This window comes from Candoia aspera, chromosome 4, assembly GCF_035149785.1.
Source record: "Candoia aspera isolate rCanAsp1 chromosome 4, rCanAsp1.hap2, whole genome shotgun sequence".
Taxonomy (NCBI): Eukaryota; Metazoa; Chordata; class Lepidosauria; order Squamata; family Boidae; genus Candoia; species Candoia aspera.
The window spans coordinates 2,316,387-2,335,273 of record NC_086156.1 but is presented as its reverse complement, the minus strand read 5'-3'; the positions used below and the strand labels follow the sequence as shown (position 1 = coordinate 2,335,273).

The 18,887-nt window shown below is 50.3% G+C and overlaps 1 protein-coding gene across 2 annotated transcripts; it reads left to right on the top strand.

Moving 5' to 3' along the window:
- Window positions 1–2,436: 2,436 nt before the first annotated feature.
- LOC134497554 (D-serine dehydratase-like) lies at window positions 2,437–18,887 on the top strand. Of its 2 annotated transcripts, none has more exons than XM_063303258.1 (7): window positions 2,437–2,862; window positions 4,064–4,344; window positions 5,837–6,014; window positions 12,584–12,705; window positions 13,972–14,161; window positions 15,948–16,053; window positions 16,488–18,887. In XM_063303258.1, the coding sequence occupies exons 1-7, from the start codon at window positions 2,714–2,716 to the stop codon at window positions 16,680–16,682; spliced, it is 1,221 nt and encodes a 406-aa protein (XP_063159328.1). In that variant the 5' UTR covers window positions 2,437–2,713; the 3' UTR covers window positions 16,683–18,887. The 2 variants fall into 2 exon arrangements, with proteins under 2 accessions (XP_063159328.1, XP_063159329.1); XM_063303259.1 differs by having other exon boundaries at window positions 16,444–16,679.

Below are 18,887 nucleotides of genomic sequence, written 5' to 3'. Positions count from 1 at the left end.
GGCGAGGAAATAGCGCGGGCGGGCGAAAGTCCCAAAACGCTCCTCCTCCCAGCAGCGCCGCCTTGTTAACTCTCTCCTGCCTGGCTTGCGTTGCATTTTTCTTTTCTTCTATTCTTGCACGTTTACAACCTTTGCAAGTTTTTTATATGTATGTATGTGTGTGTACATGTACATCCACACGCACACACACACACATACAGATCCCAGGAGCAACGTCCGAGCTCTCTGTCCAGAAGGGTGCAGTGCTAGGATCAGCTCAGATCCTGCGCAGGACCCTCAAACTCCCAGGCCTCTGGTGGAGGGCCCGAGGCTGAGGGGGAGACACGCCACCCATCGGGGGGGAGAAGGGGATTTATTTATTTATTTATTTATTTATACTTACATATACATACATATACAAACATTAAAAAACTGTATATGTATATATACACATATAAACACACGTATATATACACACACATATATATACACACACATATATACACACACTTTATTTATTTATTTATGTGTGTGTGTGTGCGTGTATATAGGTAAAGGTTTCCCTTGACATTAAGTCCAGTCGTGTCCGACTCTAGGGGGCGGTGCTCATCTCCGTTTCAAAGCCGAAGAGCCGGCATTTGTCCGAAGACACTTCCTCCGTGGTCATGTGGCCGGCATGACTGAACGGAATGCCGTTACCTGCCCGCCGAAGCGGTGCCTATTAACTACTCACATGTGCATGTTTTCGAACTGCTAGGTTGGCAGGAGCTGGGACTAGCCACGGGAGCTCACCCCATCACGCGGATTCGAACATTATATTATTATATATTATAATTATATATTATAAATATATATATATATATATATATATATATATATATATATATATATTATAATTATAATATTTGTGTATACAGTGATATATATCCTTGCCTCCCCCGCCATATATAAACACATGATTACAGTAAACGTCATCCCGGGTGACGAGCTTTCTCCAGCTGTGACTTCAGGCTGCAATAGCCTACAACTCCCAGAATGCCTCTACCATGCCGCTGGGTATTCTGGGACTTGCAGTCCCGAGACCTTCCAGCGGGCAGAGGGTTGAGCCGGCCCTTCTGCCCACGTGACGCCCCTCCCGGCTGGACTTTCCCCGGCTGGCCAGCGCGGAGTGAGGGCCGCGGCGCCCCGAGAGGTATGCAAAGGGGAAAGCTGCGTCTGTCCAGGAAGGGATCCAAACCTTGCTTTGACTCGTCTTTCACCCGAGAGGATCTGCGCGGTTTGCAAGATGCAAAATCTGCAACTGGGCGCCCCCGAAGCTGGCGCTAAGAAATCAAGCCAGCTCGGAAAGTCGCAGCCTCCGGTGGATCGTCTGTGGCCATAGCTCCTTCTGCTTTAATCATATCTGGAATTCTACCATTTTGTCCTACCTCGCAGGGTGGTGGTGAAATGCTATGGATATCACAGAATGAAATACTGGGGATTCTTGAGCTGTGCTAAAAACTCAGGTTTTGTTTTTGCAATTGAATTGCCTCGTTTGCAGTCCTAAGATTTGGTCCTTAGCTGGTTCCGTGAAGGCTGCAAATTGCTAAGTTTTGTGTTGTTATTATTATCATTATTAATTAAATTTATATGCCACCGACTCCCAGTGACTGGGGGCGGTTTACAAATGATTTAAAACAAAAACAAGACAATAAAAACAAAACAAACAAAATAGGGTAGAGATGGCAAAATAAGGCCATCTCTTCACCTTTACCCCCCACCCCACCCCTGCAGCCAATCTTGCACTTAAAAGCAGAGATCTACTGGATTAATTAACTTTTTTTTTCCTTTCCTGGTGCTTAAGTATTTGTGGATCTCAGTCCACGGCTACTCCGCACACACACACATTCAGAAAGAGCAGGGTCAAAATGAAGCCGTTCCCAAGGAAGGCTTCGAAGGTGGTCAGGGGGCTGGAAACCAACCCCCCCATCCTTTAACCAAGATCGGTTTAAGGATCTGGCTGGGTTTGGCTTGCAGGAGAGGGGTCAGTGGGGAGATAGGATGGCAGTCCTCCAATATCTGAAGGGGTGTCACATGGAGGAGGAAGTGGATTGGAACAGTGGCTTGAACCTCTAAGGAAGGCGGTTCAGACTAGACATCCAAAGGGACTCCCTGTCCATATGAGCTGTGGGCCAGTGGAACAGGCTGCCACATGAAATGGGACGTTCTCCATCCCTGGAGGTCTTCAAACAGAGGCTGGATGCTCATTTTTCAGAGATGCTCTTGTGCATATTTCTCAACCCTCTTTTGCCCGTGGCCCCCTTCCGACCTTGTTTGTCTCCTGTGGCCCCCCCTGTCCAGGTCCCATTACTGGATATGGATGTGAGACAGTAACTGGTGCATTTTCTGCCATCAACAACAGCTGTAGTATAATACATTTTGCCTTTGTGGCCCCCTCGTCACGTGCCATGGCCCCCCATACGTGTTTTTCACCTGTGGCCCCCTTGAAATATCCTAGGGGCCCCAAGAGGCCTTATGGCCCCAGGTTGAGAAACACTGCTCTAGTGGACCTCGCACTGAGCCGGGGGTTGGACTAGATGACCTCTAAGGTCCCCTCCAACGCTAGGATCCTGTGATTTGCTCCCCAATCACTCCAACCAGTTTATTGAGCCTGGTGCATCCCATTAACCTGACTCCTGACTTCCTGGCCTTTTGCTGCAAGCCGAGGTCTTCCATCTTTTTTTCCTTCCAGAAGATGTGGGAAGGACGGCGTGTGGAGGAGCTGACGACTCCGGCCTTCACGGTGGACCTCGACGTGGCGAAGAGGAACGCACAGCGCATGCGGGAGCGTTGCCGAGCCCTGGGGGTGGCCCTGAGGCCCCATATGAAGACCCACAAGACACTGTGAGTGGTGCTGTCCAGAATGGCTTCTTGTGATGGTATGTGGGAATGACCTTCAGGCTTGCAAGATTGATGTCAGCCTTCGCAGGCAGATCAGATAGGAACACACTCCCAGATGAGCTAATTCTACTTTATTGCAAGGTTAAATTGACAAAATCTTGCAAGTCTGAAAGTACAACTCTCCTGCCGTCTCTTTTTACAGCCCAAGAAACTAGGGAGGGTCCCTCCTGAGCCTCTTTCTCCACCCGTTACACAGCTGTGGGCTAAGCCGCCTCTTATCTGGCCCTTCCCTGGGCAGCGTCTCTTTGCCCCGCCGTCTCCCGAGGTCTTTTCCACATACCATTACACTTCTTCAGTGGAACTTCTTTCTTTCGTCACCGATGCACAGCTTCTTTTCAGGGGACCCTCCCTTGGGGACGCTCGGACAGTGCAAAGGTTGGACTGGCAAATCCATTCGAAGACGATCCAATTCGACAATGCAGCAGCCTTTGTGCATCACAGAAACCCCATGGGCCCTGTCCAGTCCACAATTCAAATCAATGTTTTTCTTATTTTACATATATGTATATATTTTATTAAAAGTTTTCCAAAGAACATAAAAAAGAGTAAAAGGAACAAAGAAAGAAGTACAGAAAGAGAGAACTGAAAGAAATAGAGAAAAGAATTTTCAGATTTCTTTTGCAGCAAATATAAGTACAATAACAAAATCAACTCTTACTCTATGGTTACAAAAAAAAAAAAGGTAAAGCGAATCACCACGGTCATTAAGTGAATCATGTCGTTAAGCAGATTGCGGTTCCCCATTGATTTTGCTTGTTGGAAGCAAATGGTTACTGGGAAACCTGGGAAGGTTGCAAATGGTGATCAGGTGACCCTGGGACACTGCAACCATCATAAAAAATGTCAGTTGCCAAGTGCCCAAATTTTGTTCACATGACCATGGGGATGCTGCAGTGGTCATAAGTGCGAGGACTGGTCACAAGTCACTTTTTTCAGCGCCGTCGTAACTTGGAATGGTTGCTAGACGAATGGTCGTAAGTTTAGGACTATCTGTAGCGTAGTCAATCCCGTTCCCTTCCTGTTTTCTTCAAGGCCGCCTCTGTCCTCCTCTGCAGACCATTCCAAATCGCAGACTTCCGTACGAGGGTTGAGCCCATCAATGGCTTCTGCCCTTTTGACTCTTCTTGTTTTGCTTCCCTCGCAGGGAAGGCGGGCGCCTCATGACGGGGGGCACCCTGCGGAGGATTGTGGTCTCGACGCTGGCCGAGGCCCGCTTCTTTGCCGACGGCGGCTTCGACGACATTCTGTACGCGTACCCGCTGCCCTTTGACAAGGTGGACGAGTGCGCTGCCTTGGCAGAAAAGCTGGAGATGTTTCAGGTGATGGTGGACAGCCCCCAGGCCCTGGGCCGGCTGAAAGAGCGGCCCCTGCGAACGGGGAGGCCCTGGAGAGTGTGGCTGAAGATCGATTGTGAAAATGGACGAGGTACCTGGTCTCCAGCGGGCAGGATCCCCCTTGTCCCCCCTGCTGGTCCGTGACCCCCATGTCCTCCAGCAGGGTCTAGAAACATCCTGGGGTGGAGAAGAAAGGACCTGGAACGGGGTAGAAAAACCAGAAATTTGGGCAATAGAGAGAAAGTATAGCACTAACTTTCAGGGCCTTCTTCTTGGGGGCACCCCGAGGTCATCCAGAGGGGTGTCTGAAAAATCAAGGTGTCGGCTGTGATGGCGCGATCAAAGCCCCGTCCCTTTTTTTACGTGCAATGCAGAAAAGGGGCGGGGCTTTGATAGCAGCCTCCCAGCTGCCCTCTGGACCTTTTTGGACAGCCCCCTGCAGACGTCCCTGGATATCTGCCTTACGAAACTCTTTCCCTGGGGAGAGATGCCTGCCCCACTCTTTGGGGGCGGTGAACAACAGGAAATGATTTTCCAGGTAAAGGTGGAGCTTGGGTTGTGCTTTGCTGAAACAACGGTTCGTTCTGAAAGATGGTTATATTCTTGTTACCGCTCGGGTGTCCTTGGGGAAAAATAGTATTAGCATTAGGAAGCCGCATTGTGGTTCTGTGGTGCAGGCGCCACCCCTTTTGCACGTGCATTGTGATGCTGCAGCCACTGACAAAAGGGTTGGATGGCAAATGCCCTGGCACCTGCAGATGCCACTGCTTTTCTCATCAACACGCTGGCACTATTGATCCCATGCCCCCCTATCCTTTGTTAAGATGCAGGCTGGGAATTTGGGACGTGGCAGTCCTTGGGAACCAGAGGGCACCGGGTTGGAGAAGGCACGTTTAACCAGAAGCCCAGATGCCTGCAGCTGCAGACGGATTGGTATATAGGAAACCAACCCGTATTGAGGAATTAACGCTGTTGCCAAGTCCTGGCCCTCTGGGTCCCTCTTCCTCCTCCTCAATCTGAAATCCTCCTCCTTTTTCCCCCCTATATAATCAACAGAATAATGAGTTTGGATTTAGGAGTTTCCTTGCAAGGCAGGGTGCTAGTGATCCACAAGCATTTTTTAGTGCCTGACACTAGGCACAGTATCTAGGTCCAATACTCTCTTCGTTATAAAACAGTATTTCTCAAGCTTGGCCGCTTTAAGACGGGTGGACTTCAACTCCCAGAATTCCCCAGCCAGCACAGCTGGCTGGGGAATTCTGGGAGTTGAAGTCCACCCGTCTTAAAGCGGCCAAGCTTGAGAAACACTGCTGTCAGATATACTGCTTCAGAAACTGGAGGCTTGCTTTGCCAAAACTCAACCTTTTTGCATTTCTCAAAGAACTGAGGGACTTGTGGCCATACAATCTTAAAGTCCTGAAGTTGACCTTCCATGCTGGCCTTTCTCTCCCAGGAGCTCTGCCCTCCAGAGACTGGACTGATGGGAACTGTGGTCTTCCTGGTGGGCACCAGGTTGCAGAAGAGAACAGGCATTGTCAGCATTACTTTTGGGAACTCATTGCCTTTTCTCTGCTTTCTTCCAGCTGGCCTGAACCCCTCCGACCCTGCAGCCCTCCAGCTGGCCAAGGCGATTGCAGAGGGCGTGACGGAGCTGGCGGGCATCTATGCCCACTGCGGCAACTCATACGGCTGCCACGGGGTGTCTGAAATCCAGTCCGTTGCCCGGGCCACCACTGAGATGACCCTGAAGTTCATGGAAAAGTAAGCATGTCGGCTTTCTCACCCTTCTGCTACCTTAAATGGTTCCCCGGAGGTAGATCTCTTAGGAATGAATATTGTGTGAAATTTCCAGGTAGTCCTCAACTACGACCATTCATTTAACGATGGTCCGAAGTTATGACGGCCTCGGAATGGGTGCTTTACAGCTGGAAAGCACTTCCGAGCATCGCAAAACATTGCTCCCACCACATGGTCACATTTCAGGCACTTAGCAACCAGCTCACATTTACAACCGGTTGCAGTGTCCCATAGTTACACAATCTCATTTCATGACATGGGAAGCTGGATTTGTTTAACAACCACCATGAACGGTTGGGGGAACTGCCCAGAGTTCCTCCGATGGGAGGAGGTGGGCGGGGACAAATTAAATAAATAAATAAATATGGTCATAAAATCGGGTTCCGGTCACGTGGTGACTCGACTTACGACCACAACGACTTGCAATGGAAATTCTGGTCCCAACTGTAGTTATAAATCGAGGACTAGCTATATAGTAAATTTTAGCTATGCTTCTTTTTCTTTTATTTCACACCTTCCGTGCTTTTGGCCTGAGTTCTAGCCCCCTTTTCTGCACTTTGCCTTCCATTGCTCTCCGCAAAAAGGAAGAGAGTTTTGGGGGGAGGATGGATGGGTGTCACCTATCTTCTGCTCCTCTCCCTCGTTCCCACTAGGTGGCAGCACAGAGCCAACTGTGGCTGATCTCAAAACCCTAAGCAGGGTTGGCCTTGTGTCCGATTTGGATGGGGGGGGGGGTGTCACCAGGAAATCTCTGGGCTGTAGCTAGAGCTGGACATTTGCTTCTGAGCCCAAACCGGGTCAGGCAGGCTCTGATACCTCCTGACTCTGGTTAATGACTGCAACTCCCAGAATTTCCCAGGAAACAGCCACACTGAGTCCCAAGCCGTCAAGAAGACATCCAGCTTGGGAAAGCTGTTTATTGCTGCGTTTCACAAAACTGCGAGGGTCGGGAGTGACCGGGGAGATCTTCTGGTCCAAACTCAGCCAGTGCAGGAATTCTCCACTATTGCACCCCCATACCGCTATCTGAACCCCTCCAGCAAAGGGAAACTCATCCCCTCTTGAGGCATGTGGACACCCCAGAAAAGCGGCTTCGGGCCCCTGCCTTTTCTTTCAAGCCTCTGATGCAATCCTTTCTTTTTAAAACTAAATAGTACAGGTAGTCCTCACTTAACAATCACAATAGGGACCGGAAAACTGGTTGTTAAGTGGTCCAGTTGTTAGGTGAGTCATCATGTGACTGAGCTCGATTTTACGACCATTTTTACGACAGTCGTTAAGCGAATCCAGCTTCCCCAATGGACGTTTTTTGCCGGAAACTGGCAAAAGAGGTCACAAATTGCGATCGTGTGACCGCAGGACACTGCAACAGGTCGTAAATGCAAGCTGGCTGCTAAGTGCCCAAATTGCGATCACAGGACTGCGGGGGTGGTGCGATGTTTTGTGACGGTCATAAGTGTGAGCACAGGTCATAAAGCATCCATTCCAAGGCCGTCGTAACTTTGGACTGTTGTTAAATGAATGGTCATTGAGCGAGGACTACCTGTATACCATGTTCCAAAGAAGTGGCACAGTGGGGAAACGCAAACTGATTCCCCTCCCCAGCTGCTTCAGCCTGAATTCTGCCCAATGTGCTTCTGAAGAAGGTCAACAGAATTCGCCGAGGGCTTCCGTACGATCCCAGGAGGCCAAACAAGGTGGTCTTGTCCAAACACACAGTCCAAAGGTGCCCATTCCCTGATCGCTTTCCACAAACCAATGACCAACTGGCTGCGCACACAGGGAGGCTCCAGTGGTTTTGAAGGCCGGTCTCCTAAAGAATGTGCAGGTGCTTCTGTTTTGCAGCAAGCCAAAGCTATCTTTCCTGCAACTAGAAACTCAGCAATTAACCGGCCTCTGATCTTCTTGTGGGCTGATTGCAGTTTTGAAAATGTGACAGAGTGGTGGGGAACGCGGCATGCATAACACTTTTTATCCCAACTGCCACGTCAGATTGTGGCTCTCTTTTAAACCTTGGCAGAGGCAAATCCTCTCTAGTGTTCTGTGTGTGGGGGGGTATTTAGTTTTCTTGTTTCCTGGGGGGAAATCTCTCAGGTTTTTCTGGGGCCGTCAAAGTAATTGCAGACAGGAAGTGGCACAAACCTAGGGCCCGAAGGAAATATGATGGGCAGGCAGGAGAGGCGGATGCAAGGCATCCCGGGCCTTTCCGTTGCCCACACGCAGTGCAGACGGGACGGCGGGGGGAGAAGAGAAGGGCAGAAAAGTAACAGGACGGGATTTCCACTTGGGGACTCTGGAACATTCGGCCTTTGATGGGAGCGAAGGGCCGAGCCAGAGGAGGACTAGGCTTTTGCAAAAAGCAGAGGTCTGTAGGAAGGAACGTCGGCACGAAATTAGGCAGCCCTTACCTGGTTTTGCACGCAGTTTGACATTTCCATCCTGGGACCCAGCTCACCCCGCAGGGTGGTTCAGCTGCCTTGGCCAATCTGCAAAGCTGCCCTGATCCCTTTGCCACACCACGGTGCAGTGGTGCGATGTGGGGCTTTGGGACTCCCCCGAAACACGCACAAAGCCTTGGTTCCTGCACAAACGAGCAGGGAAGAGGGAGATTTGCAAGCAGTCCAAGGGAATCGCAAGGCTGCTTACAGGCGTTCTTGCATCTGAATTGGATGCCCAACTCAAAAGCAATTTTTCCCGACTACTGTGGTGGAGAACTATTAATGGGTCGAGGAATTGCTTAGTTCCTTACGGGGGAGAGACTGAAAGCCAGAATGGGATCTGAGAACCATTTTTCTGGACCCAGCCGGAAAAGGAGGTGCCCTGCAAAAGGTCCATGAAATCTGTTTAGTAACAGGTCACGGGGGAGGCATATAAAGCTGATGATAAGTTGAGGATGATGAACCTGCGGCTACTGACAGGGTCATCTGGTCCAACCCCCTGCTCAGTGCAGGAGTCCTTTAAATCAGTGTTTCCCAACCTCAGCAACTTTAAGATGCGTGGACCTCAGCTCCCAGAATTCCCCAGCCAGCATGCTTTAAGATGCGTGGACCTCAGCTCCCAGAATTCCCCAGCCAGCATGCTTTAAGATGCGTGGACCTCAGCTCCCAGAATTCCCCAGCCAGCATGCTTTAAGATGCGTGGACCTCAGCTCCCAGAATTCCCCAGCCAGCATGCTTTAAGATGCGTGGACCTCAGCTCCCAGAATTCCCCAGCCAGCATGCTTTAAGATGCGTGGACCTCAGCTCCCAGAATTCCCCAGCCAGCATGCTTTAAGATGCGTGGACCTCAGCTCCCAGAATTCCCCAGCCAGCATGCTTTAAGGTGTGTGGACCTCAGCTCCCAGAATTCCCCAGCCAGCATGCTTTAAGGTGTGTGGACCTCAGCTCCCAGAATTCCCCAGCCAGCATGCTTTAAGGTGTGTGGACCTCAGCTCCCAGAATTCCCCAGCCAGCATGCTTTAAGGTGTGTGGACCTCAGCTCCCAGAATTCCCCAGCCACACATCTTACAGTTGCTGAGGTTGAGAAACGCTGCCTTACTGACCCATCTTGCAGGCACCAAGCAAATGACTCTTTTCCTCCCCTTGAAGATCCAGACGAGCACGTTCCACACCCGCGCTTCCATCTCAGCACCTTGAAGCCCAAGAACCAACTCAGGACTTAAAAGCCTTTCTGTGCTGTTTCTAAAAGATAAACTGCCTCTCCTTATGGAGGATCCACCGCATGATTGTAACTCGGGGCCAGTTTTCACCTCTCCTCCACATCCTTGGGCTGCAACCCCTGCTTTTTTTCTGCATTATACCTTTTCTCTTGGGAAGAAAGGCATCTCTCTTGGCCCCCTCACCCCCACCAGGCTTAACAGGCTAACAGGCATCTGCAAACATCTGGTCTGGATGCCCAGTTCCAGGGAAAAGGCTGTAAAAGCTGATCCTCGGCTCACTTTTTATTGCCCAGAGTCAATGTTAGAGGGTCGGCCGAATTGAGGGCCCAGGTGTTTACACCCAGGGCTTCAGGTGAGCGGACCCGCCTTTGAAGCTGCCTCTTCAAAGCTCCAGCAAGGGGGGTGGGTGGGGTTAGTGGCCTTTAGCAAATGTCCCCCCCTCCGCCTTTGCAGAGTTCCCCCCTTCCTCCCGCTGGGCGCAGACCAAGCCAGGGGGGGATTTGCACCCCATCGGGAAGGAGTGGGGAGGGGGCTTAGGGCTCAGCTGCAAATGAGGGGAAGGGGCGAGCGGGAGGGAGGGAGAAAGACGTCGCAGTGAATTGGAAGACGCAGAGGGGGTCACAAACAGCCACCCCAAAAGGTGTTCGCACGCTGGGGGTAAAGGGGGGCATTTTTCCTCCCCCCCTGCCCTCCTTGGGTTCCTTGAGGCCCTCTAGTCCAGCCCCGTGCTCAGGGCAGGGACCCCAACGGAAGCAAAGGGGGCTGTTGTGCCTCTGCTTGGGCCCCGCTGGCCAACAGGCCCCCCAGCCCCTCTGCCCGTCAGGGCTCCTGTGGCCCAGCTGCTCTCCCCCCCCACCCTGCAGCCCTTGGGAGAGGAAAGGCCGGGCCTATGGAACTCCTGGCCCCAAGGGGCGGCAGCCGCGGCTTCCCTGTAGCAAGGGGGTGGGAGATGGGAGAGCGTTGCTGGCCAGGGTTCAAGGTGACTGACCATAAAGGGAGGGCGAAAGAAAGTAGGCAAAAGGGAAGGCAGGCAGGCAGGCAGGCGACGGGGGGGGGGGGGAGGAAGAAAAAGGGGAGGGGAGGGAAGGGAACGGAAGGGAACAGAGGAAGGAAGGAAGGAGAAGGGAGGGAGGGAGGAAACAGAAGGAGGAAACAGAAGGAAGGAAGGAAAGAGCAAGGGAGGGAGGGAGGAACAGCCCTTGGAATGCTATATTCTCAGCCTAAGCTGATCTGCTTCTGTGTGGCGGAGACCTGAGGGGAGGTCTGAGGCTGCAGTGACTCTCTCTGGGCCGTGCGTTGTTATGGCCAGAGTGTCTCTCTATCCCTGATCACCTTCCAGGAAGGAGGGTGTGGCGGGCATTTTCTGCCAACGCGTGTCCCGCGAAAGCAGAGGGCAAAAGCTCCCACGTTCTTCCTGGGCAAACAGGGTTTTTCCTAACCAGGGAGGGGGCTGATTCTCTAAGCTACCTGCAGCACAGAGAAGGACACTGCAAATTCCTCCCTGCAGGAAATCCAGCCCGTCCTGAAAAAAGTCCAGGAAGAGCCCCCTTCAGTTGTTCCCGGCATCCTTCCACCCGCTTCTGAGACGGTACAGGCATGCCCGGGCAAGTTCGTTGCGAACAGACCTCATTGAGGACTAGCCTCCTGCAAAGATGAACACGCTTGCTACAAGCCCTGGGCTTCTTTTCTGCACAGCATAGGGTGCATAACGACAAAGCAAATATTTTCCTTCTTAAAGCTCCATTCTGGTCCCATATACAGTAAACTAGGAAAAAAAGCTGTAAAGGTGGCAACAGACAATTGTAAAATTTAATGTTGATCCCAGAGTTTCAGTCCTTCAGGTGTGCCTTTTCTTTCGTTTCATTTGTTTCTTCTAACAGTTTCAACGCACCGACCGTTGCTTAGAGTTGCTTTGGAGATGGAGGGGGCTAATAAATGGATTAAATAAATAAATCACGTCCCGGAGGATTCCCTGTGATCATATTGCCAAAATTCAGTGACTTCTTTCATTGCAGTTTCAGGTTTTCTTTTCTTTTCCTTATTTCTTTACCAAAATTGATAGGCTGCCTACTATTCCAGTTGTGTTCGATGAAATAAAACAACAATAAAATAAAATTCTTTCAGCAAACTGATAAATAACAAAACTGCTAAAAACAATAAACTGGTGGCTGCCATCAAACAAATCTGAAAAAGGGGGACTTTTTTTGTTTTACAAATGCTCCTGCTAAACCTCTGGTCTGCTAAAACTCTGAGACTTATTTTAATTAATTAGTTATTAATAATAATAACAATAATACTAATAGAAGTATTTCATCTCTGCTTCTGCTTCTTCTGGGGAGATTACTGCCTCTTTAAAGGCAGTTCCCGCCCCCCAAACAAAATTTAAAAGAAGAGCTTCTAAACCAGTGTTTCTCAAACTCAGCAACTTTAAGATGGGTGGACTTCAAGTCCCAGAATTCCCCAGCCAGCTGCTGAGGTTGAGAAACACTGTTCTAAACTAAAAGATTCATGACGTGTAATAAGGTTAATTGCTACATTCCAAATAACAAGCTATTTTATTTTATTTTACTTTTTATTGTATTTATTATATTTTATATTTTATTTTACTATATTTTAATTGTATTTTTACTTTATTTTTATTGTATTAGATTGTACTTTATTTATTTTACTTTATGTTTTATTGTATATTTTATTTTACTTTTATTTATTTATTTCATTTCATTTCATTTCATTCCATTTTATTCCATGAGAATTTCACAGAGGAAAGAGAAGCCATTCTTGTGCTTTTTACTGAACTGGGTAAAAATGGTTCTTTCCTGTGCTTTCTACTTGCAATGAGAGGACCTATTCTGATGCCCTCTTCCCTGCCTCCCAGGCTGCAGGGAGCTGGGGTGCCCTGCTCGGTGTCTGGCATCGGCTCCACGCCCTCTTGCAGCCACCCGGTGCCCGAGATGGGCAGTCTCGGCGAACTCCATCCAGGGAACTACATCTTTTATGGTAAGTTGAGATCCACCCCTTCTGATCCCCCCCAGCCCCTTCCTGAAACTGGCTGGGGCCTCCTTGTGGACCACAATGCCCGGCGGGGCCCTCGAGATGACGGGTGCTCTCCTCTGCCATAGGGCCATCTAGCTGACCTCTCCCGCCCCCTTCGGGCAGGCTGGGCACCCTTCTCATCTTGCCCGGCAGGCATTTCCAGCATAAACAGATGCACACGCTGTGCTCCGTGGCCAGCCTAATGCTTTCCATGTGTCCCCCGCCACAGGCGCTGTTCCAAAGAGCGTCCAGAAAAGAAGGAAGCCAGTGCCAAAAAAATAAGGGGGCAAAATGACAATGAAAATCCTGCCGGCTCTTGTTAAGTTCTTGCCCTGCACTTTATCTCTGCAGCCGAAATGTTGCTTTGGAGCTGGCCCATCTTTACCATTCCTCTTCTGTCTGTCTGTCTGTCTGTCTGTCTAACATCTGTCTATTCATCCATCTATCATCTATCATCTACTGTGTGTGTATCTATCTATCTATCTATCTATCTATCTATCTATCTATCTATCTATCTATCTATCTATCTATCTATCTATCATCCATCTGTCCACCCATCCATCCATCTACCCCACTTAAGAGCAAAAGGCAATGGAAATTTATTCCCCAAAGAATAACCCTGCAAGGTAGGTTTGTCTGAGCAAGAAGGGTCAAAATTTGTCCAGTGAGCTCCATGATTTGAACCCAGGTCCTCCCAGTCCTGACTCCTTTGCCCCCTTTTACTAATGAGAGCCATGTTTCTCAATCTTGACAGTTTGAAGATATGTGGACTTCAATTCCCAGAATTCCCCAGCCAGCTGTGCTGTGCTGGCTGAGGAATTCTGGGAGTTGAAGTCCACACATCTTCAAGGTGCCAAGGCGGAGAAGCACCTGAGAGAGAGATGTCCCCGTGTGGTCCGCCTGCACAGTGTCCTTGTTGTCTGTGCCAGATCAGTTCTGCCTTTTTGCCAAGAGCTCAAGGCAACCTGTCAAGCATTCCTCTCCTCCCATCCACTCCACAACAACCCTGTGAGGTAGGCTGGTTGAAAGAGCAGGACGAGCCCGAAGTCCCTGGCTGAGAGTGAACTCGGTCTCTCCAGCCCTGGATCAACTGCTTGTCCCTTCCACTTCGCATCTTCCTTCAACGGGGTGGGGGCCATGCCCCCCCATCCTGCGTCTGAATGGGGAACCCCCCCCCCCCGTTTGGGTGACTCCCGATGGCTGGGTTGCTCCCACCTCTTTCCTTTCCAGATGTCCAGCAGATGGGGATCGGATCCTGCCAGCTGGAGGACGTGGCCGTCCGGGTCTTGACGCGGGTGATCGGCCACTACCCGCACCGCAACCAGTTGCTGGTGGACTGCGGGTGGACCGGCCTGAGTCTCCACAGCCTGGGCCAGCTCCCAACGGGCTACGCCCTGGTGGACGGGCATCCGGACCTCAAGTAAAGGACTTTTAAGGCCCGGGCAGCGGTTCCTCCCCCTCCCCCTCTCTGCTTTCCACTCCAACGAGGTCGGCTTCCCACAAGTGCCCAAAGCTGTCCCCTTTGGTCATCTTCCTGGCCTGAGGTCACCTGGTGTGTGGGGCAGTGGTGCCACCCATGGAGGATGAGAGGCGTTGTGAGCGTCCTGTCTGGAGGGCAGCAGGACCTGGGAGGCCTGGTCTCCTGAAAGGGGGCGAGGGGCCGAACATGCACCCAGGGAGTTGAGCCTGCAGATCTGTGATTAATTTATTGGTCACATCTTATCTATGTCTGGTCTTTTAGGCCATCTGCCTATCCATCCATCCATCTCCCTCCCTCCTTCCCTCCCCCCTCCCATGTCTGTCCATCTGTCTATCATCTATCCATCCATCTATCCAGCCAGCAGCCTCTATCAGTCATCTATTATCTACCTATCAATCATTTATCTATTATCGATCTTTTATCTATATTATCTCTTTTTATCTATCTATCTATGCATCTTTCTATCATCTATTATTTACTATCATTTATCTATCAATCATTTATCTATGAATTTATCTATCTCTTTTACCCCTATTATTTATCATCTATCTATTTGTCTGTCTGTCTATCTTATCTATCTCTGTATCTATCAATCATCTATTATCTTCCAGTCAATCCATCCATCCATCATTTATCTCCCTCCCTCCCTCTCTATCATGTCTGTCTGTCTATCTATCTATCTTAAAAGTATTTATAGGCTGCCCCAATCCATGTAGCATGCATAATTAAAAATATAATACTTAAAAAAAAATCAAGATACTAATAAAATTCAAGTCACTGTGGTGCAGAACATTGCTACAGGTCAGCTGGAACAGGAACGGGACCCCTTCGGTTTCTTCCTAAAAGCGGGTCCTCCTGGACTCAGAGATCAGCGGGGTCACCAACAGCAAGTCTCAACGTTCTCCCTTGTCTCAAGGCCCTCCTTCCTCAACTTTTTCCTTACAAGAACAGCAACCCTGTTGGGTAGTTCTCCCTCTCCCAATTTCTTCCTGCAGTGATAACCCTGTTGGGTGGGCTGGTGGGAGAGAGGGGGGCTGGCCCAAAGCCTCCAGGGGTCTTCTGGGGGTGCAGGGTCTCCCCACTCCTCGGCCTCCACGCTGACTGCGGGCCAAGAGGGAGGGACCCACCCACCCCCAACTTGTCCAAAGTCCCCCCAGGAGCTTCCAAGGTGGAGGGCGGATCGGAACCCGGGTCTCCCCGTTCCTGGTTCAACATTTTAAGCACCGGCTTCTGCAGGGGTCTTGATTCAGAAGGTTCTGCTGTAGATCCCGGATCCATAGTTTCGATCCCTTGGCACCCCTCCCTGCACGCACTGGCTTTCTCCAGGATTTCAAGCCCCATCTTTTCCCGGTGGCTCCCTTCGCATGGCACGCTTGGCTTGGTTACCCAGTTCGCCCTTTTCAAGATCTGCCCAACGTGATGAGCCAAACAGCGACAACAACAAAACCTCGCCCAGGATTAAAATTAACCAAGTTTGACATGCCTTGTGAATGTAGCTGCTCAGTCGGTCCCTGGGCTGGCTAAGCATCAGGAAAAAATTGCCTTTATCCGGCCTCTGCCCTTAAACAGGGGGCCTCGCAGCCTTGGGGGGGCCCAGCCTGGCAGTTTTGGAGGACAGCCTGAATGGCTGGCATGGGATTGGCAAGGCGGCATCGGAAGCCGCTGGGTGCTTGCAAAGCGGGCATTGTATCCAGAAGGAAACACGGCGCCTGATCTTCCTTTGCAGATTGGTGGGGATGACCCAGGAGCATGGGAAAATCGAACCCATCGCCGGGCAGCTGGACTTTCCCAAGTTCCCTCTGGGCAGCCTGCTGGCTCTGGTCCCATATCACGTGAGTCTGGCTTGGGGATAGGTATGAACAGCCCCATCCATGCGGATTTGCTGCTGGTCTGCCCTCTTCTGAGGGTCTCCAGAAGCTGCATTCACACAACCTGTTTATCCTGGATTCTGAATCACCCATTTTCTGGTTTGCACAATGAACAGAACCCTAAATTGACTATCTGGTAGCGTCCGTGTGACATTCAGCCACACAAAGCCCTAACCAAGGTTAAACCCCGGCTGGTTTTTCGTGTTGTGTGAATGCATCCTTGGGCCTTTTTTTTTTTTTTGACCCAGGAAAGGGGGCTTGTCAGCGCAGCCACCGTGTTTCCAATGGTGTCATTTTTCTCTCTCTCTCTTTGCTCGATGTAACTTTGGGACCCGCCCCCTGCAAAAACGACAGGCGTGCGCCACCGCTGCTATGCACCCTCTCTACTTCATCCACAGCGGAGGCCGCGTGGTGGAGACGTGGAAGCCGGTCCGAGGCTGGTAAAAAGACAACGTAAAGAAGGTCTGCGGAAGAACAGCTTGATCTTTTCTCTCAGAAAAACTAGATGTTCTCTTGATGCTCAGTGGATGCCCACAACTGTTTGGCACCCCAGAGCTTTCAGACTCTTGCAGATGGCACAGGAATCTGCGTAGCAGGCTGAGGTTGGCAAGGACTGAATTGGGCACATGCTTAGCTGCACAATGCATGTAAAATTCACTCTGTTGCTACTCCGTGTCGGGCTGGGAGACCATGAACGGTTGCTTATAAAGACTTGGCAGCCCTAAGTCTGTACAGGTAGTCCTTGACTTATGTCCACAACTGGGACCAGAACTTCCATCGCTAAGCAAGGCAGTTGTTAAGTGAATGACATTGTCATTAAGCAAATCCAGCTTTCGCCATTGACTGCTTGTCAGAAGTCAGCTGGGAAGGTCACAAATGGCGATCATGTGACCCTGGGACACTGCACATAGGTCACTAAACGAATGGTCGTATGTTGAGGACTATCTGTAAAAAAAACATTGTTTGTGAAAAGAGAGATCCATCTGCCAGTATTGATTGCATCATGTTCTCTATTTAAATGTGTGCAAAGTCATAGAGGAAGGATCAGATGGAGGGTTAGGGTTAGGGGACTCCGCAATGCGAGATGCATGCCGGCCAGACGGGCCTCTGCCTGATCCAGCATGGTCTCAAACTCAGTTTGAACCTTTTGCATTTTCCCAAACCATCTAGCCGGCATTGGTTTTGCACGGTGGACTACCAGATGCATTGAGAAACCCCACAAATTGGAAACTAAGGCAGCCCTCCCCAGGGGACGGTGAAGAACTGCAAGGGGGGGGTCCCAAAAGGGGCGGAGCTTCAGGCATGATGCCACACCTGCCCTCTTGCAGATTTGTCACCCCCCCAGAGGACACCCCCCCCTTTCATTGTTGCTCCCGTGCAGGGCCGCAACTGGGGGGGCAAGCGGGGCGTGTGCCCCAGGCGCCGCGCTGGGGGGGGCGCCAAAATGAGCGCAGAATCCATATTTGCCCCGGGTGACACAGACCCTAGCTGTGGGCCTTCCCCTGTGCCCCCAGTATTCCTTTCCCCATACTCAAGGCTGTCCCTATGCATTAAGGCCAGGAGCTCGGAGGAGAGACGTGGCCTCTCGGGAATTGGCCTAGTCCCCGTTCGAAGCCACTGAGACTAGCAGCCAGCCCGGCACCTTGTGGCAGCAGGTTCCGCAGGATAAGTACCCACATGGTACAGAAAGAGCCCCCCGCATCAGCTGGAACTCTACCAATTTCACCGTCTTCTACCAATTGGGTGGTTAGGGTTCTGATGTTACAGGAGAAGGAGAAAATCTTTTCCCTAGCCAGGGAGGTCAGAAAAGTCAAGATGGTGGCCATCACCATGCAGCTAAACCCCAGCCCCCTTTTTACAGTATGTGCCTCTTGACTTTTTTGACCTCCTCCCTCTGGATCCCCCACTATTCACCCTTTCTTTCCACCCATGGTTTCATGAACCTCACTCGCATCTCTCCATGAGCATCGTTGTCCTTGGGGGCATTTGAGCCCACTGGTCATCTTGATGGCACTTTTTTAAAGTTCTCCAGCTCGACAATGCCCCACTTGAGAGGTGCTGGCCAAACCAGGCGCAGAATTCAAGATGCCTTGCAACGGATTACTACCTGGGCCCCTGGCTGAAGGGTATTCAATCTGATTGAAGCAAATACTGCTGATTTTTTTTTAATAGTAGCAGGTTTCTGGTTGCCAATTTCTGGAAAATAAAACCTGCTGGCATACAATTTCAAAGGGGAGTGTGCAAAGAATGTTTCGCGCTATACAGGTAGTCCTCGCTTAACAACCATTCATTTAGTGATGGTTCGGACTTACAGTGGTTCTGGAAAAAAAACTATGTATGACTGGTCCTCATGCTTACAAGCAGTTTGCATTTATGACTGTCGCAGAGTCCCATGGTCACATGATCACCATTTTCGACCTTGCCAGCCGGCTTCTGCGGAGCACAATCAATGGGAAATCGCATGATTTGCTTAGTGACCATGTGGTTTGCTTAATGTCGTGGTGATTCCCTTAACAACTGCTGCAAAAAAGGTCATAAAGTCAGGTTGGATTTACTTAATGACCGCTTCGCTTAGCAACCAAAATTCAGGTCCCAGTTGTGGTAATTAAGCAAAGACTATTTTTATTTGAACTGCTTTGTTCTTTAATTGTGCTTTACCTCACTCTTGCATTTTCATTCTGTTTAAAGAAAATCTCATGAATAAAGCTGGGGTGTGATTTTCTCTGCTATCAGTGGGCAAAATCCCTTTCAAATAACAACTGTGCAGTGGCTCAGAAAAAAACTCTCTTTTTATGGTC